At 35.7% G+C, this 23,784-nt stretch overlaps 1 protein-coding gene across 2 annotated transcripts in view; it reads right to left on the bottom strand.

Moving 5' to 3' along the window:
* Nf1 (neurofibromin 1) overlaps positions 1-23,784 on the bottom strand; it is a 248,842-nt gene that overhangs the window by 120,397 nt on the left and 104,661 nt on the right. For both annotated transcript variants that reach the window (XM_076871835.1, XM_076871834.1), the window contains exons 17-29: positions 21,910-22,071; positions 20,402-20,651; positions 19,879-19,952; positions 19,401-19,484; positions 17,545-17,985; positions 16,647-16,786; positions 16,248-16,370; positions 15,727-15,810; positions 14,624-14,740; positions 13,738-13,919; positions 13,415-13,626; positions 9,822-9,983; positions 9,579-9,682 (exon numbers count right to left, since the gene is read on the bottom strand). In XM_076871835.1, coding sequence (XP_076727950.1) covers positions 9,579-9,682; positions 9,822-9,983; positions 13,415-13,626; positions 13,738-13,919; positions 14,624-14,740; positions 15,727-15,810; positions 16,248-16,370; positions 16,647-16,786; positions 17,545-17,985; positions 19,401-19,484; positions 19,879-19,952; positions 20,402-20,651; positions 21,910-22,071 — 2,135 coding nt within the window. The remainder of the gene's footprint in view (positions 1-9,578; positions 9,683-9,821; positions 9,984-13,414; positions 13,627-13,737; positions 13,920-14,623; positions 14,741-15,726; positions 15,811-16,247; positions 16,371-16,646; positions 16,787-17,544; positions 17,986-19,400; positions 19,485-19,878; positions 19,953-20,401; positions 20,652-21,909; positions 22,072-23,784) is intronic.

Consider the following 23,784-nt stretch of genomic DNA (forward strand, 5'->3'; position numbering starts at 1 on the left):
AACCCCAATTAAAATAAGCAGTTAGTCCAAAGCACTGGTTACAACCTGGAGCTTCTGACTACCATCTCAAATGCAAGTAATTTTATGGGACTGAGCCCTTAATCTCTGGGATCTAACATATCTCCAGGTAGATAGTGTCAGAATTGAATCATACATCCAGCTAATAACTTCTGGAGAATTATCTGAGATGGGGGTGTCTACTAAACATCTGGACACTAGATTGAGTGTTGAATATAATATAGAGAAAAAAGTTTGCTATTGTTTGATTTACAGATAGAAAAGACAAAATAGCAAAGTGGAGAAACACATGATTAATCCATTATGGATGGAGGTTGTTAGGCTGCTAGAGAAAAACACTGGACTTGGAATATGTAAATAACCAAAAAGAGACTGGTAATAAATAGAAAGAACTATAAAAAACTATAAGAGTAATTCAAAACTTATATAGGGAGGACCTGGGAGTTTGGGTTATGAAGAAGATTTTTTTTTTTTTTTTTTAGAGAGAGAGAGAGAATTTTAATATTTGTTTATCTTTTTTAGTTTTCGGCAGACACAACATCTTTGTTTGTATGTGGTGCTGAGAACTGAACCCGGGCTGCACGCATGCCAGGCGAGCATGCTACCACTTGAGCCACATCCCCAGCCCCATGAAGATGATTAACAATTTCTTTAACAAGATGCAAAGAGATTCCTTGAAAACTCTTGTGTACTCTGTGTGAAGATTTTTCTGAGTCAGCCTCCCAGCAGGGGTACTGCAATCTATTTTAGGTGTTCCTTTAACACAACACCTTCTAGCTGTATCAGATAGACCCCTGTTACAAAACCACAGTGCCCTCTTGCTCCCACTTGCCAATGATAATTTGTTGGCTATTCCACTAATTCCAATTTGCAATGAAGCTTTGTGTTCAATTAAAATTTAAGCGTTCATATGTATGAAACTTTTTCCCATAGTTTGGTTTTCCAAGAACCAAACTATGGGAAAAAGTTTTCTCTTTCTATTGTTGTCCTACTGTCAGTTTCTCTTGATTTCTGCTCTATTTTTTTAATCCCTTTCTTTCTGCCTGCTTTAGGTTTATACTCACTGTGTTTAATTTTTTTAAGAGCAGAGTTCAGATTACTGCTTTAAGATCTTTCTTTGTTTCTAATATACATCTAATGCCATAACTTTCTTAAGCACTTATTCCTATAAATTGTGGGAAGATGTATTTTCACTTTCATTTAGTTTTCTTTCCCTCCCTGGTGTTTCAGTTTGGGAAGTTTCTATTGATATATCTTCAGGTTCACTTCTTTCCTCAGCTGAGTCTAGTCTACGGACCAGCTCATCAAAGGTTATCTCTCATTTTTCTGAGTTTTCTGAGTACATGTTACAGAATCATACTATTCATGTAGTCACATATATATGTAAAGTACTAATGCCTGTTTTATTCTACTATCTTTCCTATCCCCTTCCTTATTAATTTGATAATTCATCTGTAGATTCTCTTGGATCCTCTATTTATAGCCAGTGTATCTCTAAATTGTGAAAACTTTGTCTTTTGCTTTTAATCCTTATATGGCTACAGTCTTTCCCTTGTTGTAATGTATTGGATAGAACAGAACTAGTATTGTATAGAATAGCAATTATTTCCAGCATTTTCTTTTGACTCCTTCTTTAGGTTTCTATCTCTCTGCTTACATTATCCATCTGTTCTTACATGTTGTCCTTTTTTTTTTAATAAGAGCCCTATGATTTTATTTTTTATTTGTTCTAATTAGTTATACATGACAGAAGAATACATTTTGATTCATTGTATACAAATGGAGCAAAACTTTTCATTTCTCTGGTTGCACACAATGTAGAGTCACACCATTCTGCAATCATACCTAGGGTAATAATGTCCATCTCATTCCACCATCTTTCCTATCCCCATGGCCCCTTGCCCCCCTTTGCCAAATCTAAAGTTCCTCCATTCTTCCCATGCCCCCCCCCATTACAGATCAGCATCCACTTATCAGAAAATATGTGTTTTGGGGGGATTGGCTTACTTCAAAGAGCCCTGTGATATTAATCTAATTAAATTAATTAATTAGTTTTTTAAAAATCTTCAATATGACAATCCCAAAGTGTCTGCCACACCTGAGTCTGGATCTGATGCTTACTTTGTCTCTTCAGAATGAGACTTTTCTTGCCTACTAGCATGCCTTGTGATTTCTTGTTGAGTGCCAGGTATGATGTATTGAGTAACAGTGTTAGGTAGTAGTCATCAATGAGCAGTGGAATGCATAGCAAGGTCACAGGTTTACCTTAAGTTACTTTTAAAGTTTTCTTTAAGTTACTGCCAAGGCAGATGAGTAAATAACTTATAGCAGATAACCTGTAGAATACATCAGTACATAGACCTTGTAAATAAGCAAATAAAAACAAGACACTAGCTGGGGGACTATATGAAAAAATATATCAAGAAAGAAGGATTAATGGGAGTAACTTTTGACAGGGTCCACTGAGGTCAGGGTAAAGCTAGGAGTTATGGCCATAAGTGTCTCCATATATTTCAGAACAGAAGTTTCCTTACTAAAGGCAAGTTCTGACCAGCTACTGACTCCAGTACCCACATTAACATATGACTGACTTGTAGATGAAAACCCCTAAAGAGAATGACCAGGCCACTATGCCACTGAGACATTTCTGGAGATAATCAAGTTAGGTCAAAAACACCACTGCCAGACAGACTTGAAAGAGGAGTTTTAACACCTGATTGGCAAAGAGTGCAGAAGGTGGACTCCAGTTTTCAAGTCCACCATAAAACAGCAATAAATTTGGAAACAGTACTGTTCCCTTTGTTGTTCTCTGCTCAGAGAGAACCCACTATCTCTCAATCCTTACTTTACTTTCACTAACAATAAAGTTCTCTTGCATGGCTTTTAGCGTCTGATTTTAAATATTCTTTTTAAAAAATCTTTGTTTTTGTTTTATTTTTTAGTTGTAGGTGGACATAATACCTTTATTTTATTTATTTATATATGGTGCTGAGGATTGAACCCAGGGCCTCACTATCACTGAGCCACAACCTCATCCCCAATTTTAAATATTCTTTTGTGGGAACATAAGAATTAAGGTTTGAAGCTTCAGCTCTCCACACTCCTGTGACAATAGGAACTGAGATAAATAAGCCTTTAGTGTGAAGTTTTATTTTAATCCACTGGAGTTAGGCTGTGTTTAATGTTTGCTGTAGCTATAGGTATCCATTTCCTCTTGTGTTTTTGTTCTGGTCTACCTTGTCTTTTGGTTTCCCTGAAAACATCTTATATGGAGTCTCTATGCTGTAGCTCGCCTTGAGTTATAATTCATTGTTAATATATTAGAACACTGTGATCAGATATTGGGAAAGGGACATATTCTACAAGTTGATTTTATCTCCATTGTTTTATTGGGCCAAAGTCCATGAGCTGTGACCTTCACAAGAGTTTCTTAGCTTTTCTTTCCTTCACCCCCTCTACATTTAGGCAGGAAGGCTAGAGTGGCCAGAATTTGCTAACTGCCCAAGCTCTAGGCCAGAAAAGACTTGAGTAGTTTTCTTTTGAGTGCAGACCTTTTTTAAGTATAATAGAATACTAAGAGCATATTTTTAAATTATTATTTCTCCCCCTCCCCTGCTCAAAGCACAAACAGATTTTTTTTTCCCCATCTTCATCATGAAAACCTAGTAAGGCTTCTGGAGGTAAAATTCACAAAGGTGTAGGGGTTCCTCTAAGACTGGGCCCCCAGGAGTTTTAACTCTCAAGCTAGACCAAACTTAGTCCCTAGCAATTCATTAATTATGGTCTAAGTATTCCCACCAGTTACTGGCTCCAGCAGCTTCTTCTCCTGGTAAGCTGTAATACGCCATAGTCATCCATCCCACTAGTTTTGGGAGTATCTGTTTGCCCTGTAACCTCAATCCTATGATGAATCTAAAAAGAGTTGCTGGCTTTGGGACTGGGATTGTAACTCAGTGGTAGAGCACTTGCCTAGCACATGCGAGGCCCTGGGTTCACTCCTCAGCACCACATAAAAACAAACAAATAAAATAAAGGCATTCTGTCTATCTGCAACTACAAAAAAATATTTTAAATAATAATAATGGTGATGGGAAAACAATGAAACCAGACCTTTATTTCATATTATATACAAAAATCAACTCAAAATGGATTAAACACTTAAATGTAAGATTAAAACTTTCATAAAACTACTAGATAAAAGCATAAGAAAACTTTTTTTGTTGTTGGGTGTTTTTTGGGTTTTGTTTTTTGTTTTTTTGTTTGTTTTTTTTTGGTACCAAGAATTGAACCCAGGAGCACTTAACTACTGAGTCACATTCCCAAACCTTTTTTAATTAGAGGCAGGGTCTCACTAAGTTGCTTAGGCTGGCCTTAAACTTGCAATCCTCCTGCCTTGCTTGCACAAGGCCCTGGTTCAATGCCCAGCACCAAAAAAAACCGGGGGGTGGGGGGTGGGGGTGGCTCTGAGGATATAGTGGTGGAGTACCCCTGAGTTTATTTTTTTTTTAATTATAATTTTATTTTATTGGTTATTCAAAACATTACAAAGATTGCAGAATCACATCGGTTACAAATCCACATTTTTACATAATACCATAATAGTAACTGTTGTATTCTGCTACCTTTCCTATCCTCTACTATCCCCCCTCCCCTCCCCTCCCATCTTCTCTCTCTACCCCATCTACTGTAATTCATTTCTCTCCTTATTTTTTTCCCATTCCCCTCACAAACTCTTATATGTAATTTTGTATAACAATGAGGGTCTCCTTCCATTTCCAAGCAATTTCCCTTTTCTCTCCCTTTCCCTCCCACTTCATGACTCTGCTTAATGTTAATCTTTTCCTCCTGCTCTTCCTCCCTGCTCTGTTGTTCTTGGTTGCTCTCATTATATCAAAGAAGACATTTGGCATTTGTTTTTTAGGGATTGGCTAGCTTCACTTAGCATAATCTGCTCTAGTGCCATCCATTTCCCTGCAAATTCCATGATTTTGTCATTTCTTAGTGCTGCATAGTACTCCATTGTGTATAAATGCCACATTTTTTTTATCCATTCATCTATTGAGGGGCATCGGGGTTGGTTCCACAGTCTAGCTATTGTGAATTGTGCTGCTATGAACATCGATGTGGCAGTATCCCTGTAGTACGCTCTTTTGAGGTCTTCAGGGAATAGTCCGAGAAGGGCAATAGCTGGGTCAAATGGTGGTTCCATTCCCAGCTTTCCCAGGAATCTCCATACTGCTTTCCATATTGGCCTCACCATTTTGCAGTCCCACCAGCAATGTATAAGAGTACCCTTTTCCCCACATCCTCGCCAGCACTTGTTATTGTTCGATTTCATAATGGCTGCCAATCTTACTGGAGTGAGATGGTATCTTAGGGTGGTTTTGATTTGCATTTCTCTGACTGCTAGAGATGGTGAGCATTTTTTCATGTACTTGTTGATTGATTGTATGTCCTCCTCTGAGAAGTGTCTGTTCAGGTCTTTGGCCCATTTGTTGATTGGGTTATTTGTTTTCTTACTGTTTAATTTTTTGAGTTCTTTGTATATTCTGGATATTAGGGCTCTATCTGAAGTGTGAGGAGTAAAAATTTGTTCCCATGATGTAGGCTCCCTATTTACCTCTCTTATTGTTTCTCTTGCTGAGAAAAAACTTTTTAGTTTAAGTAAGTCCCATTTGTTGATTCTTGTTTTTAACTCTTGTGCTATGGGTGTCCTATTAAGGAATTTGGAGCCCGACCCCACAATATGTAGATCGGAGCCAACCTTTTCATCTATCAGACGCAGAGTCTCTGATTTGATATCAAGGTCCTTGATCCATTTTGAGTTAACTTTTGTGCATGGCGAGAGGAGGGGATTCAGTTTCATTTTATTGCATATGGATTTCCAGTTTTCCCAGCACCATTTGTTGAAGATGCTATCCTTCCTCCATTGCATGCTTTTAGCCCCTTTATCGAATATAAGATAGTTGTAATTTTGTGGATTGGTGTACCCCTGAGTTTAACCCCTACTACTCTCCCCCAAAAAAAGAAAATAAGTGCTGGAAGGATTAAAAAAAAAAGTGTGTGGGGGGGGTCAATGTACCCTATTGGTGAAAATGTAAATGAGAAGAACCATTATGGAAAACAACAGCCAGAATTTGTTAACTGCCTAAGCACTAACTAGGTCAGAAAAGACCTGGAATAGTTTTGAGTGCAGATCTTGCCTAGCACGTGAACCACTGGGTTCAATCCTTAGCACTACATAAAAATAAAGGCATGTTGTTCAACTACAAAAAAAAAAATAATAATAATTAAATATAGAATTACCATATGACCTAGCAATCTCACTTCTAAGTGTATATATCCAAAAGAAACTAAACCAAATATACTGAAGAGATATCTGCACTCCCACGTTCACTGCACAATTATTCACATATCCATGATCTAGAATCCACCAATGGATAAATGGCTAAATAAAGTATGATATATATGTGAATACATACAAATATACACACAGTGGAATACTATTCAGTCTTAAAAAATAAATTATGTCATATGAAATTATGTCATTTGGGGGCAACATGGATACACTTGGGGTAATGCTATGCTAAGTGAAATAAGCCATGCAAATAAGCCATGAAATAAGACAAATATTGCATGATCTCACTTATATGTGGAATCTAAAAAGGTCAAACTCATGATGCAGAGAGCAGACTGGTAGTTGCCAGGGCTAGAAGTGAGGGGTAGAGGAAAGGAACGGGAATATGCTGGTCAAAGGAACAAAGTTGCAGTTAGGACAAATAAGTAGTTCTGGAGTTCTATTCTATAGCATTATTGACTACAGTTAACAATATTATATACTTGGGGGAAAAAAACAACAACAGATGAAACTGCTTAATGTTAAAAAATACAAGATAGCTTTAAAAAGTTGTTGCTTTTAAGTCTTTATCTATTTTAACAAATTCTCTAATTTAATGTTGGAGATTTTCATATTGTTGTTGTTATTTTTAGTGCTACTGATTGAATTCAGGGCCTACCACCATCCTCAGCCCTTTTTTAAAATTTTCTTGGAGACAAGGTTTCACTCACTTGCCCAGGCTTGGCCTTAAACTTAAAATCTTTCTGCTTTAGCCTCCTCTGTGGCTGGGATTACATGATCACACCACAGTGCCATGCTAATGCTCGAGTTCTTATTAGATATTACAGTTAAAACTTCAGAAAAGGCAGAGCCAAAAATACCAACTGATAACAAGTTGCTAAGTAATAATTATTTAGGAAGAACAAATATCAAGACATTTTGAGAGCTGGAGTTGTGGCTCAGTGGTAGAGCGCTTGCCTAGCATGTGTGAGACACTGGGTTCGCTCCTCAGCACCACATAAAAATAAAAATAAATAAAAATTTTTTTTTAAAAAGTACTGCATTCATCATCTACAACTAAAAATATTTTTTTAAACTTTTAACTTTAAAGTAAAAGAATACCCTTAACTTTTCAGATTGATACTGACAGATAAATGAATGTAAACATGCAGCTTAGAAAAATCAAGCATAAGATTATCAGTTAAAATTCATTCATTAACCTAGGAATTGTGATGCCTACCTATAATGTCAGCTCACAGGCTCAGACTGGAGAATCATAAATTCAAGGCCAGGCTAGGCAACTTAGCAAGACTCTGTCTCAAAATAAAATTTTAGAAAAGGGCTAAGGATTTAGCTCAGAAGTTAGAAAGTTCCTGGGTTCAAACCCCAGTACCAGGATAAAAAATTTTTTCACTCACTCAAAAAATATTTACAAAACGTTAACCATAAGCTAGATACCATGCTGTACTCATGAAAGGATAAAAAGGAATAAAAGTTGTAGAAAATGTATAAGAGTCAATAATCTAGAGGGAAGATAAGCTAATAAAACAAATCATCACAAATCTTACAGTGTGAATTCAGCATAGAAAAAGGATTATTTCTTTGTTCATGCATATTGTGAGTGGTACCTAATGACAGGCAGAGAAAGCTTCAAAAAGATGATGTTTAAACTGCACCCTGCTTTACCATGGCTTCTTTTCCTTCCCCTAAGTCATTCCTCATTATAAGAGGAGAATGAGTTAGGAAAAAAGTTTTATCATGCTCAGCTAAGTGCCATTTTCATCTCTCTAAATATGTGTGTCTGCAGAAATATGTTCTGGTCTGCTTTCCACTTGTGTGGTAAAAAAGCTTGCTCCTAGTACTGAAACCTCTAGTTAACCAGCTGGGCATAGCATAAGGTGGATGAAACTACTTCAAGATGAAGTGTTAGCAAGCCACCTATTTGCCCACAGGATCTAAAGTCACATTCTTCAATTATGTTTATCAGACTGATTTCCAGTTTCTGGGTACCTTCCTTTGATCTGCCCTATGCCTTCTTGGTTTTGAATTTGGGCCAATATGAGAGATATCTAAGTACCTCCAACCCCAAAGAATCCCTTGTACCAGACCACTTTAAAAGTAGCAATGTGTGCATAATTCCTTGGAGCTTAGCATACAGAGCACAAATGATGAAAACATGAAAAAGTAAAGGTAGATTACAGCCAGATTACAAAGCAAATGAGTATGTTCTTTATCTTGCTGACAAAGGGGAACCATTAGTGGATTCTAATCAAGGGACACAAAAATTTTATATTTGGAGCTGGGGTTGTGGCTCAATGGTAGAGCACTTGCCTCGCACGCATGAGGCACTAGGTTTGATCCTCAGCACCACATAAAAATAAAAAATAAAATAAAGTTACTATGTCCATCTACAAATAAAAATATATCTGAAAAAATTTCATGGGACTGGGGTTGTGGCTAAGTGGTAGAGCGCTTGTCTAGCACGTGTGAGGCACTGAGTTCGATCCTCAGTACCACATAAAAAAACAAAAATGAAATAAAAATATTGTGTCCACCTACAGCTAAAAAATAAATATTAAAGAATTTTCATGTTTAAAAGACTAATTTCTACTGAAAATGAAAACAATGCTTGAACAATATTTAGGAAGCTATTGCAAAAGTTAAAATGTGGGCTGGGGATGTAGCTTAGTGGTAGAATACTTACTTAGTATGTGTAAGGCCCTGGGCTCAAATCCCAGCACCACACACACATACACACATACACACATACACACACACACACACACACACACACACACACACACGGCTATGGTAATAACCAAATAAATTATAACATAAATTATGAAATGTATAAATAAAATTCATCTTCAAAAATTGGCTTAGAAATATCTAAAACAGTTTAAAAAATTAAGTTGAAAACGATGCACATTACCATTTAATATAAAGTACTTACATTATAATATATATATTTGCTACAATTACATACATGTAAACATGTGAAAAAAGGACATAATAGAATAAAACTAACAGTCTCTGAAGGTGGTAGTCAAAGACTCCATTAATAATACCTGTAATGTTTCACTTTTTTAAACAAAATGTTTATGTATACTTTCATAATTAAAAACTAATATTAGTTTTAAGCTGATTTTAAGATTGAAAGGGAAAAATTATAAAGTCCTTGCCTCATGCAGTGATTCTGAAAAAAAACAGAGAGCAGACAAACCTGGTAGGATCCACTTCAAAGCTCACGTGTTGCCAATCAGAGGATGTGATAACAATTCGTAACAAAGGATCCAAGAGTTTTTGTAGATAGGTAGCACCATATACCTAGAGAAATGCACCACTGGAGATTTATTATGCCAGCTTCATAGAATTTGCTTTAAAAAAGATAACTATATCTGCATATTTTATACTAATTACTGTGTGACAAACTTTAATATACACACAAAAAGTGAATGATACAAACCTTGAAACAGAATGTCATTATCTTACTGGCCAAGCTATTGCCTCGGAAAAGAGTCTGCATGGAGTCTGCCAATTCTACTTCCTTAGAAAACATGTTCCAGAGTAGTTGGTAGAGTAAATGCCGAGAATCAAAAAGGGTAACCAGAACTCGAGCTAGTTCATCCTAAAAACACAACAAAAATGTGTTAGTGAGAACAATTTTACTTTTTTCTTAAGCAGGAAGCCAAAGATTGACAAAAAGGCCAATCCAAAGTTGATAATAACTTGCTGATTAATATTTCCTCTGGAATTTGTCTGTATACATTTGTTTTTGATAGATAACAGCTACTGTAGGCATATAGTGAAAGATTAACCAGTGAAAGGTAGGAGAACCCTAGGCTTTACCAAGAGGCAGAAAGACCCCAGGATTCAGCTCAAATTATATCACAAAGTTAAAAATGAAATAGAGAATGACAGCAAAGAGTTTAATTTGATTTGCCGAGGCATTTGCACAGATCCTTTTCTTAGAAAATCACTGAGTAGAAATGACTTTGGTAACCAAAAGAGATCTCTCCTCATACCATTAGGGGAACTCAATAACACAGAATATAAACTAGGTAGAAAAACAACAAAAATGGAAAACACTACAGATTTTTAAGAAACAAGATGAAAAGGACCCAGGCTGGGCATTCAGAACTTAAGTGGTCAGTCAGATTTATATATAAAGTTAGAGGGGTGGGAGTGAAGGCTGAAATTTCCATCCATTATTAAATGAAAACTCTTAGGATTCCCCAGAGTACAATAGTTTTGGTACACTCAAGAAAAATGATTTCATATTAAATTGTTTAACCACAGGCTGAGAGGAGATCTAGAGAGAACAGAGGTAAACATTAAAAAAAAAAAAAAAAAATCAACTAGTGACATTATGGAAAATGGTCCATAGCCCCTTTAAACCTAACCTGGTCCCAGGATAACAATAATCTGATATTTGAGTAAAGGAAAAAGTTTAATAATCCTAACCACAAATAATCTAGAAGCCGCAGGGTTGGGTGGACCGCACTTGTAATCCCAGCAGCTCAGGAGGTTGAGGCAGGAGGATTCCAAGTTCTAGACCAGCCTCAGAAAATTAGCAAGACACTGTCTCAAAATTAAAAATAAAAAGAACTGGGAATGTGGCTCAGTGGCAAAGCACCCCTTGGTTCAGTCTCCAGAACTCGCCCCCAAAATCAATTATAAAAATCCAGTGTTCTGCTTTATTCCCTACAGTTACACAATACATATTTGACAAAGTATTAAACTATCTTCCGTTATTGAATAAAATTATGAGAATTTAGTAAAAAAAAAAAAAAAAATAGGACCTATTTTTTAAATTACAATGAGGATTGTATTGTTGGCGGTGCTGCTGGGCATAGATCCTGGGTCCTTGTGCATGCTAGGCAAGTGCTCTACCACTCAACCATACCTCCAGCCCAAAATTACTATGTTAAATGTTTTTGGTTTTTGTACTAGGGACTGAAGCCAAAGGTGTTCTACCACCAAGCGACTTCCTCAGGCCTTTTTATATTTTTATTTTGAGACAGGGTATCACTAAATTGCTGAGGCAGGCAAACTTGTGATCCTCCTGCCTCAGCCCTCCTGAGTTACTGCTCCAACGTGCCAAGCACGTTACATAGTTTTTTCAATTCAAATCCCTCTCCCCCCGCCCTAAATTCTGAAAATTTTAAGCAACTAAACTTAAAAATATCTATCTGTAAAATAGAATTAAAGTTTTTAAAATGCAACTGAGTGTGGCAGAGGTGCAATCCTAGCTACTTGGAGACTGAGACAAGAAGACTGCAAATTCAAGACCAGTCTAGCCAATTTAGCAAGACCCTCTCTCAAAAACTAAAATAAAACAAGGGCTGTGAATGTAGCTCAGTAATAGAGCACTTGCCTACCGTGCACAAGGTCCTGTGTTCAATTCCCATACAATGAAGAAATGAACAAAATAAATATTATTTCATATTTTGTTTTCCTTTAGAAAATAGCTCTAACAGATCTGACTTAATATAAAATTTCTTGGCAAAGTCATGTAAGGGCAGAGGATGCAACTCAATGGCAGGGCACTTACCCTTTACACAAAAGGCCCTAGGTTCAATCACCAGTAACAGAACAAAACAAAACAAGAAGTTATTTAATATACTACGCATTTGAAATTATTTACTATCAAAAGACAAAATAAAGCTTCCTAAACTTATTTTTTGTCTTGTGATACTAGGGATCAAACCCAGACCTCCTGTATGCTACACAAGTGCTCTACCACTGAGCTACACACCCAGCCCAATTTTTTTGTTTTTAATGGAAAAATTATGGGGCTGGGATGTGTAGTTCAGTGGTAGAGTACTTGCATGGCATGTGTGAAACCCTGGGTTCAATTCCTAGTACTGAAGCGGGGTGGGGACATACGGAATAGTTTTAGTATGAATTATAGGCAGGTGGTTAAAAAGATAATTCAGTGTCCACTTTCAAAACATCTGAAGATTTATCAACTAATTTTAGGCTTCAGGATGATTTCAATAATTTGGGGGTATTGTTCATCAAGAGGTATAAAAAGTCTGTTATGCAAGACAACTAAATTCTAGAGAACTACTATGTAATACTCTGCCTATAGATATCATTATATATTGTACACTTAAAATTTTGTTTAAAGGGTAGGTCTTGTGTTAAGTTTTCTTATAAGAATCAAATCAGAATAATCAGAGGAGAAGCATTTTAGATAGCTACAGCAACAAGAGTTTCCTAAGGGCAGAAACAAATACAACACATTTGAAAAACAGAGGGTAGCCAAAGTAGCTTAACTTTAGTGAAAAAAAGGGAAAAATAGCATAAGATGAGGACAGAGATGAGGCAGGGCTCAGATCAAGTATAGCTTTGTAGGCTAGGGTAAAGAGTTTGAATTCAACTTTATGAGAAATATGATCCTACAGTCTTTTGGGGATAGGAGGCATAGGTTTTACTGGGGTTGAATCCAGGAATGCTCTACCACTGAGCTACATCCTCAGTTCTTTTTATTTTGAAACACGGTCTCACTAAGTTGTTCAGGCTGGCCTTGAATTTTTTTTTTTTTTTAAGAGAGCGTGAGAGAGGGGGAGAGAGAGAATTTTAATATTTATTTTTTAGTATTCGGCGGACACAACATCTCTGTTTGTATGTGGTGCTGAGGATCGAACCCGGGCCGCACGCATGGCAGGCGAGCGTGCTACCGCTTGAGCCACATCCCCAGTCCCTGGCCTTGAATTTTTGATCCTCCTGCCCCAGCCTCCTGAGTAGAGTTAAGATAACAGGCATGTGCCAACATGTCTGGCTCCTAGAGCTTTTAAGTAGAAACACATCTACAAGCAGTGACAGATTACCTTATTAGGGAGAATTTACTATTACTATTTACTACTACTGAAGTTATTTTTGATAGAACAGATTTTCCAGTGTGATGTAATGACACACCACTTAAGTACATAACCTTTCTTCCAGCTCTTAAATTTTATCAATTCATCCAATAAACATTCATTGAACAAATACATTTTGAAGCATTTGTTATGTGCCAAGCACTCTTCTTTCCCATTTACTCAATAAACTTACCCACTGAGAACAAGGAACCACGTTGGCCAAAGCCATAGCTATAGGGAGCTCTCCCTGATCCCCCATCATTGTGACCAACTCCACAAGTCTCTCAAACCGATCTGCCAGCACTGTTTCTGCAAGTGTGTCAAATTCTGTTCCTTGCTGAAGGATTTTTGTCAGAACCTCCATAAATGTAGCTCTTGTCTGAAGATCTTTGTGATAACCTAAACCTGAAAAAGACAGATGCAAGTTTACCAACACAACAGAGCCTTGATGAAGTAATTTTTTACTTAAGTGCCAACACTTTTAGTTTTACATATGAAGTCTTCAATTTATCTCACCTATGGAGTGCATGAGACCACTGTCCACATTAGCATTGAGTAAGTTTGACATTGCAAGGACTGTACAGTGCCTTAAGGATGCCAGCCTCCGAGACATACCACGTTTCCTGCCACCTGTTTGTGCATTTTCATCTTCAACTTCACTACAGTCGTTCAAAAGGTTCATAAATAAGGTGAAGTACCTAAGAAATACAAAAACTAACCCTTACATAGAGAAAGTCATGTCAACCAGAAAGCTAATCAGACATTCTGAAATAATCACATAGTGTATCACAAGAATGTCCTAGATAGCTGCTTCTCTCCAGTCTTAGGATAATCAAGACAGTGTGACATCTCATGAAGTTATGTTTGTCATCTTACCTTGACAAACTTTAGTATACATTTCATAAGACAAATATGAAATAGATGCAATGTTTTCTCACTTTTAATATTTGGCATTAAAACTAATGGTCCAGGGCGGGGACTGGGGCTCTGTGATAGAGTGCTTGCCTAGTATGTGTGAGGCACTGGGTTCAGTCCTCAGCACCACATATAAATAAATAAAATAAAGTCCATTGACAAATAAAAAAAGAAAAAAAAAATGGTCCAAACAGTTTAGACAGTGTCATTTTAAATGACTAAAGCAATTTGAGTTTTATTCCAAATAAACTTCCCCAATCAGACTGTTTTCTTTAAAAACCACAACATCCTATCCCAGGACTATCATTGTGAATATCTCTTCACAAGTAGGATATATTTTATGAGATAGCAGCAATGGCCATAATACCAATTAGGTCATTAAGTCTATTTTCTAAATAAGTCCATTTGCTTCTTTGACTACACTGGTTTCATTAGGGGGTGGGGGAATTTTGTTTTTTGCTCTATGTACTTGGTGGCTGAAATTTACTTAAGAAATAACTGTGATTTGGCTTCCATCAACTCCACACCATCTCCTTCTTCAGGCTGCAGTGGAAGACCAGCAAGGAGTGAAACAACTGCTTCCATGCTTGCCTGGTCCAAATCTCTGAAGAAAAATAATTTAGACACTATGAGACTTCCAGGTTCTTCCACTCTAACTTTCCCTGAAATAAATCTCTAAAAAACTTTAAGAAGTATTTCATTAAACAAATTATTAGCAAAACCTTAGTAATTTGAGTAAGTATGCAGACCTTAGAATGCAAAAAACATTTCAAAACTGGGAAGAAATTAACTAACTTTCTGCAAAGTAATCCTGGCTAATGAATACCTTAGTTCAAAAGTACCAGGCTGGGGGGGGGGGGGGGAATCACCCAACCAACCAATCAATTCAAAGTATGAACTATATCAAACTAGGCCTAAGCAAAGAAACCTATGTTAATGGTTATTATATAGTTCATAATGTTTAATCATTTTCTTATATGTCAATAAGGATTTATCATAACAGCACACACCTGTAATCCCAGAAGCTCAGGAGGCTGAGACAGGAAGATTGACAGTTCAAAGGCAGCCTCAAAAAAAGTGAGGTGCTAAGCAACTCAATGAGACCCTGTCTCTCAATAAAATAAAAAATAGGGCTAGGGATGTGGCTCAGTGGTTGAGTGCCCCTGAGTTCAATCCCAGGTACCAAAAAAAAAAAAAAAAAAAAGAAAAGAAAAAGAAAGAAATAACAGTATATCTAAGCAATTACTTCTTAGGAAGACTCACACATTTACTTCCTCAAATAATACTTTTATCCCTCTAATCATAAAATAAATAGAATCTAAAATGTTATATATGAACTTTCCCAATAACTGAACTATTCTTTCTAAACTGACAACATTAACTTTCCAAACATAAAATCTTTTACTAACTCATTCAGTTAAAAAAATAAACACATTCATATCTTTATATATTTCAAATGCAAAAACTTGATATCTAAAAAACAACTTAAATATACATGAAATATGTGTGATAGCTATACTAGAGTAGTTTTAATACCTAGAGTAAAACCTGTAAATAGTCAATTTTATCTTTTTTTTTTTTTTCCTGTACCTTGTAAGACATTTTACATCATCATCTGCTGCTTGGTTTGATGTTCCCATAACCCAGTCTGTCAGGTATTCTACCATCTTATTCCTATAAAATGGTGAAGAAAAGGAAAATAGCAACTTTTTAAAAATCACACACATCTTTACACATAAGATTTTTTAACAGTACAAACAGTTAAATCACCCAGGTGACATGACAACTTTATAAAATAGGTATTGCTGTCACATATAAAATCAGATAGGCATAAACACGAGCAACTTGCATATTGGTACTCGGTGATGGCCCTTCGGTATGATAAAAGTTTGGAAACAGAACCAAATTCTTAATGCAAGTAGAGAAAAGGAAAGAACTTTCACAGGCACAAAGCTTTGAGAAGTCTGAAAAGCTATTCAGGGAAAAACAAACACAAAGTGCTCCTTTTCCATTTCCCCTTTTGCGGAGATAACCAAGTACCTACTATTTTTTCTGTACTCCATTTAATATAATATTTTCAGGACCACAGTTTTGTTCTTTTGATAACTCACCTAAATTTCATCTCTTGACAAAATGAGAGGTCATCTCTCCTTGCCATCATTACTTCAACTAACTGACACAGTTTCGTTTTTATTTGAATTGCGTGGACCATATTCCCAAGCACACGAACATACCTATTTAGACATAGAAATGTTTTAAAAATTATCAGATACAAACGAGATATTTTAGATGCCTTAATCTGTAGTAAAGTGGTTAAATGTAACTTTAAATATGACTGTCATTTTATTTTATTTAGGAGAGAACATACACAATTTCTGGTTATGTTATCAGTGTACCCAAATTGGGGTGCAATAAAGAAAAGGGTGGCAAATTATTTCATCAATAACTATCAGTATCAACACATAAGGAGTTTTTCTTACCTTTTAAAGTAGCAGTAGCAGAATGCTTACCTGACTAGATTTAACATCATTGTTTCAATGCTAGCTTGTCCCAAATGTTCAGAGCTACCTTCAGTATGATTATCTAGTAAATTCTTCATTATAGCTATAGTTTGCTCTACAAATTGAGTATTGGTGTCAGTCAATAAAACCTATAAAAAAAATACATCAGTGATTTCCTATCAATATACTGAAAATAGACCATAGAGAGATGAAACTGATTTAAACATCATATACACACAGAAATAAGACACACAGGTATATGCTCAGATAAATATACAGACATTCAAACCTCCAGGCAAACTTATATGCTACAGTTCCTAAGAAGCAAATAGATCCCTAAGCTTAATGACTCTTCTTTTTGTAGCCTATTTTTATTCATTTATTTATTGACTTATTTTGGAAAATCTAGGGATTGAACCCAGGAGTGCTCTACCATTGAGCTACAACCCAGTCCTTTAAAAAAAATTTTTTTTTTTTTAAAGAGAGAGTGAGAGAGGAGAGAGAGAGAGAGAGAGAGAGAGAAAGAGAATTTTTTAATATTTATTTTTTAGTTATCGACGGACACAACATCTTTGTTTGTACGTGGTGCTGAGAATCGAACCCGGGCCTCACGCACGCCAGGCGAGCGCGCTACCACTTGAGCCACATCCCCAGCCCATTTTTTTTTTTTTTTTTTTTTTTTGAGACAGGATCTCACTAAGTTGCCCACACTGTCCTCCTACTTGGGATTATCCCAAGTCAGCCTCCCAAATTGCTGGGACTACAGAAGTATACCACTGCACCTGGAATATTTTGCCTATTTTTTAAAACTGTCAGTGAATATTCATGCCAGTACCTTATATAAACAATAGGAAAGAAAAAGCCTTCATTCATAGGAGGGTAAAAAATAAAGCAGAGAATACTTTACCTGTCCTTGGGAGTCAAAAAACTTGCTGATGGTATTCTTCAATTTGTTAAATAGCATTGGATAAAGAGCAGGACTCAATTCCAAACCCACTAGATCTTTAACATTGGTCCGTATCTGAAGTCCCACTTTCTCATGATTACACACCATTAAGGATAGCAGCCGATCCATAAATTTGCTGACAGGTGTATCTGTGTTTCCCTCTGAAGACATCACTGAAATCATGGAACCTTTACGTTCACTGACTGGGCCCATGGGTGGGCTATAGGTTGCCAGGCCAGAATTGCTTCTCTGCTGTAGACACACTCCCCCAAGAGCACAAAGGAAGCCAGTCATGTTGATCCATTCCTGTAGGGAGTCTGTATCAGATAAATCTATGGATCCTCCTCCACTCACGTGGGACATTCGTCTCTTAACAATGGTCTTATGAAGGCTTTCAGCAGCCTAAACAAAATTTTTTGTGAAAAGTATGAATACAACCTAAATTGACTAAAATTTGATAAATTACCCTTAATTATTTCTCCCAGTATAAAAGTACATATTTTTACATTTTAAAAAGCATAACTTGAAATTACCATACACATTTCCAAAGAACCACTGATGTATTTTTGTCACAGCTAGACTAACAAATCAATCCAAAATATCAGATTTCTTTTAACAAAACTTTTATGTCGATGAACCTTGAAAACATTATGCTAAGGGAAATAAGCCAGTCACAGAAGCCCTCATAGTCTATGATTCCATTTATAGGAAATGTCCCAAAGAAGAAAATCTACAGAGACAGAAAACAGATTAGTGGTTGCCTGGGGCTAGAAAGGCAGGGACAGAAAGGCAAGAAAGTAGGAGGCAAGAGGCAGATATAGCTAAAGGGGTTTTTTTTGAGATGATGAAAATAATCTAAAATTGACTGCATGATTTTAACACAACTGTGAATACAATAAAAAGAGTCATTGAATAGGACACTTTAAATCAGTGAATTGTATACATGAATTATATATCAATTAAACATATATATCAATTAAACACCCAAAAAGGCCTTCACGTTAAAGCTACATACCCTCTCAAATTAATGTTATTAGGTATATAATTTTACTTGACAAAAACAAAACTTTGTTCTTGTTCTAATTACACATGGTAGAAAAACACCCTTTAACGACAGCAACATGAGTTATATAAATATACATAAATACAAATAACGCTTTCAAACACCTAATATTGAAAGCAATATGAATGACATAAATCAAATATACACAATAACAATTATTAATTTCTTGATTTACAGATAACAAAATAATTGATAATAACTGGCAAAAAAGGTCCAAATTTTTAAATTTCATTTAACCTGTCCATTGGAATCCTTAATCAGAATACCTAACAAAATAGCAAAATGAATTGTTTCAATTTTAATTTATTTTCCTTCGTTACCCCTTTTCTGAAAATTCTGTGAGATAACTTGAAGAAGGGAGAAAAAAGCAAAAAACAGGATAAAGAAATGGTCTATACCCTAAGTAGTCTTTAGCAGCACATCCAAAATTTCTGAAATGATGAAAACATTTTATATCTCTACTGTCCATATAGTAAATAATTGCCACATTGGCCACGCAGTACTTGAAGAGTGTCTACTATATGACTGAGGAAATGAATTTAATTGTATTTAATTTTTAATTTAAATTTAAACAGCCATAAACAGTTAGTGGCTATTTATTCCATATTAGACAGTCAGATCTAGATGAACCACAACTAGTCTTAAAACAACTATAAATTTATTATACTAAGAGTAACTCACAAAAGATTACTGAAGTGAAGCACATATGTTTAGCAAATCAATTAATAAACACAAATTGATTTTACAAACCCACCTGACCATCTTCCATTTTTGCTTTTGGATAGTTAAGGATTAGTTTTGTAGCTTGTTCCCATTTTGCATGTGTATCTTCCCAAGCCTAAAATGAAACCAATTATCACTTGAAAGCAACTTTAAGCCAAAAGCTAAAAATCCATCAGTGCCTGCCAGGCTTCAAACTTCAAATTTGGACATATTACAAATATAGTACCCTATATGTAATATGCACATTTCTCATATTTGCTTCAAAAGCTATTCGTGATCATACCCACAACAGGAGGCTTTAAAAATGAAGGTGAGGGGGCTGGAATTTTGGCTCAGAGGTAGAGCACTTGCCTAGCATGTGTGAGGCACTGGGTTCGATCCTCAGAACCACATGAAAATAAATAAATAAATAAAAGGTATTGTGTTCATCTGCAACTAAAAAAAAATATTTAAAAAAAAAATCTGAAGGTGAGAGCCAAGAAGGGATATATCTATTGCTAAGAGCATACCTCAGTGTTTCCTGCAGTGGGATGCTCAATGCGCCTTAGCAATGCCATCACTCTTTTCTGAAGTGCTGCTCTTCCTAAACAAAGACAATAGCACATCAAGTTATTGCCCAGCTTGCCAGTGCCGAACTTGACAAGCCTATCCAAACAGCAAGAGGAGAAACAGAATGAAAGCTTCAAATTTGATGAAGCTGAAAATTGTTTTTCACCCATCTCACATGAAGGTATTTATCTTGAACTCTACAATATTGCATTAAAAAGCAATTCCTTTACCTATGATTTACTCAAATACATGGTTATTTACTTAAAACCTCACTGCATACAATGTAGGCAGAGTCATCGAGACTAATAATTTATTTCAAATATTACTTATTTCATCCTGCCTTGTTCAGAAAATTTCAACTGAGATATCTAAATGAGCCCTGTAAACCTGCAAAGTGTAATAGTAAATATACACTTACATTCTTAACACAATTAGATGTGATGCAATTCAAAGCAGACTGAGTGAAAACATGCATATATTTACCTGTTGACATCATATTACTGACAGACGCAAACTCCATGAATGTATTATAGTTTGGCAAGAAGTTGTGCACTGATACTTCATCCACCCCACAACGGATATCTGCTTCCTCACAGAGGTGGCGGAAACAGGACATGGCAACCAGAACAGCTTCAGTGTCAGGACTCCACAGAAACATGTACAAGGCCACTTCTAGCTTGGTCTGAGCTTGTCGGCATATTGGCGGGGTTCCACTGCACCCTGCTGCACCATCCTGGGAGTCATGAGTAGGATACATATTTGCAACTTAGGAAATTTTATTTATAAAACTCAACAATAAATGCAATAAACTATGAACTATACATAAGCATACAAAACTCACAAAAGCTTTTCTCCTTAATCATGATTTTTTTCAAACATATCTTGTTCTAAATGAGAAATTTTGAACCAACATGATGTGATAATCTGTCAAATTTGGAAACAAATAGGTACTATACCGTTCTAGACTTCAGAAATGTAAATAAAGTCTAGCAGATTCACAAGCAAACCACCATGACATAAATCTTCACAAGAAAAAAACATAATGTGCTTTCCAGTCAAGTATAAATTACAAAGGAAGAAGAAATAACAGGAAATTCTACTTAGTTCCTAGAGACAAGAAATAAATATATTACAGCAGTGATTGAAATAGGGCATAAAAAAGAACTAAATATTACAGTAAAAAATACACTACATTCTAAATCATGTAGTTCAAACATGAAATGAAGAAACTTATCTACAAAACAAAAACAAATCTAGCAAGTAATGCACATTCTGCTTAGCTGGGTTTTTTCTGCTCAATAAAAATTAAAGATAGGGCTGGAGTTGTGGCTCATCAGTAGAGCACTTGCCTAGCACGTGCAAGGCCCTAGGTTTGATCCTCAGCACCACATAAAAATAAATAAATAAAATAAGGGTATTATTGTGTCCAACTACAACTAAAAAATAAATTTTAAAAAATTAAAGATAAAAAAAGGTTCCTTCTGGAAAAGAAATTCTTCTATTATGATCTGATATTTTCACTTGTACAATGATTCATATTTAAGAGAAATTGGATATACAAGCAAAATTCTTGGGAAGATTCATCCACAACATTAAATAAAATATCTTGGTTTCAGTTCCAGGAAATTTAAATCTTTGTTGATTCAACTTTTAAACTTCTAGGTATGAATGATCTTTCTTATTAGAAGGAGGATTATAATAATTATAGTTATCAGTTATAGTAGCAAATAATCAAACAATCTATTTGAACCTCACAACAACTTTGAGAAAATAATTATTATTATCCCCACATTAAAGCTGAGAAACCGAGGCATATATATGTTAAAGGGCCCAAAGTTCTACAAAGAGTATCGATACAACAAGAATCTAAGCAGTTTTTAATTACCATGCTAAATTACCTGGCTGACGTTTAACAAAGTTCCTCCAGGAAAAAAAAAAAATAAGAGCACAAATGATCAGACAGGAAAATTATCCCCCCAAAAGCTGCTTACCATAGAAGAGTTTCCTTTTCCCTTCCGCAGAGATGCTCCAGGAGTATAAGTACGGAGCAATTCTTCATGATCCATGGACATTTGAGTGGTATTTCCACTAACAGGAACATCACATCCTACTCCATAAAGGAAGAGAAAGTGACAGGAACTTCTATCTGCCTGCTAAAAAAAAAAGAAATAAGCTCTACCACAGCACTGAAAACCAAAAGGAACAAATATTTGTTATGAGCTGTCTTCCTGTTTAAAAACCTCTCCTCCCCATCCCCATGCCTCACCTGGAGAGACAGTCATCAGAACCCATTAGGACAAATCATGTTGGCTCAATGTCTTTGAAATTACTCTGTTTTAAACTCTCCAAATCACCAAAAAGACTGGATTTTGAGGCTGGGATTGTAGTTCAGTGGCAGAGCACTTGCCTAGTATGTGTGAGGCCCTGGGTTCAATCCCCAGCATCACATATTAAACATAATAAAGCATTGTGTCCATATACAACTAAAAAATTTTAAAAAGTTGAAAAAGAGTGGATTCTATGGTTGTAAATTAAGTCTAACATGAACACAAGTATCATATCAACAAATATAAACCACTATAACAAAATCTATAATGTAATCTTGGTCAATTAGAAATGACAAAGCTTTTCTGCCATAAGATTTTATCCTGTGCTATGTCAGGATAACTGAAACTTGACTCATTTGAAATAAGAGTCTATTAACAACTACATCATAGGAGTGATTTCACTGATGACAGTACTATAAACTGATTACTAACGTTTGTACTTTAGATATACCACAAGTAAGGGCATAAAACTTTGAAGTCTAATCTCTTTTCTTATTTGGGGGATAATCTCAAACTCCTCTATGTTAACACACAAAGATAAAATAAATGTGAATAAACTTGTCTCACCCTTAGCACTTTTTATTTAATTTTTTTAAATATTTTTATTTGTTATTGATGGACCTTTATCTATTTTTTTATATGTGGTGCTGAGAATCAAATCCAGTGCCTCACACATGCTAGGCAAGTGCTCTACCACTGAGCCACAACCCCAGCCCAGCACTTTTAAAATTTTATTTATTTATTTATTTCGGTTTTGCAGGGGTACCAGGAATTGAACCCAGGGGCACTTAACCACCAAACCACATCCCCAGCCCTATTTATATTTTATTTACAGACAAGTTCTCACTGAGTTGCAAGGGCCTCACTAAATTGTTGAGGCTGGTTTTGAACCTGCAATCCTCTTGCCTCAGCCTCCTCAGCTGCTGGGATTACTGGCATTCACCACAGTGCCCAGCTCCATTAGCATATTTTTAAACAAAAAAATTTAACAAGATTTATGGTACTAAAAAAAGCATATGAGTTCAATACACTCATGATTTCTCATACCTTCTAGGACTGGATTTAAAAAAAAAAAAAAACATTTTTTACTCTTAAAACTATACCAGAATTGAAGAATTAATGAATTATAAAAACTATGATAATGGGCTGAGGTTGTGGCTCAGCGGTAGAGCACTCGCCTAGCACGTGCGGGGGCCTTATTTATATGTGGTGCTGGGTTCGATCCTCAGCACCACATATAAATAAATAAATAGATAGATAGATAGATAGATAAATAAATGAAGGTATTGTGTCCAACTACAGTTAAAAAATAAATATTTAAAATAAAAATAAAATAAAAACTATGTTAAAAGAAATATTCCTGTTCCCTACAACCTCACTATGTTTCAATAGTTCGCAATCAAAAAATTTTACTCCAATATAAGGAAAAAGAATTCTACTAATCTTTTCAAAAAATAAAATTTTTATGGAAACAATATAAATAAATCTAGATTAAGGACCTCTTCCCATTACCTCCCCCTGCCCACTCTGGTATTGGGG

The sequence above is a fragment of the Callospermophilus lateralis genome, chromosome 11 (assembly GCF_048772815.1).
Source record: "Callospermophilus lateralis isolate mCalLat2 chromosome 11, mCalLat2.hap1, whole genome shotgun sequence".
NCBI lineage: Eukaryota > Metazoa > Chordata > Mammalia > Rodentia > Sciuridae > Callospermophilus > Callospermophilus lateralis.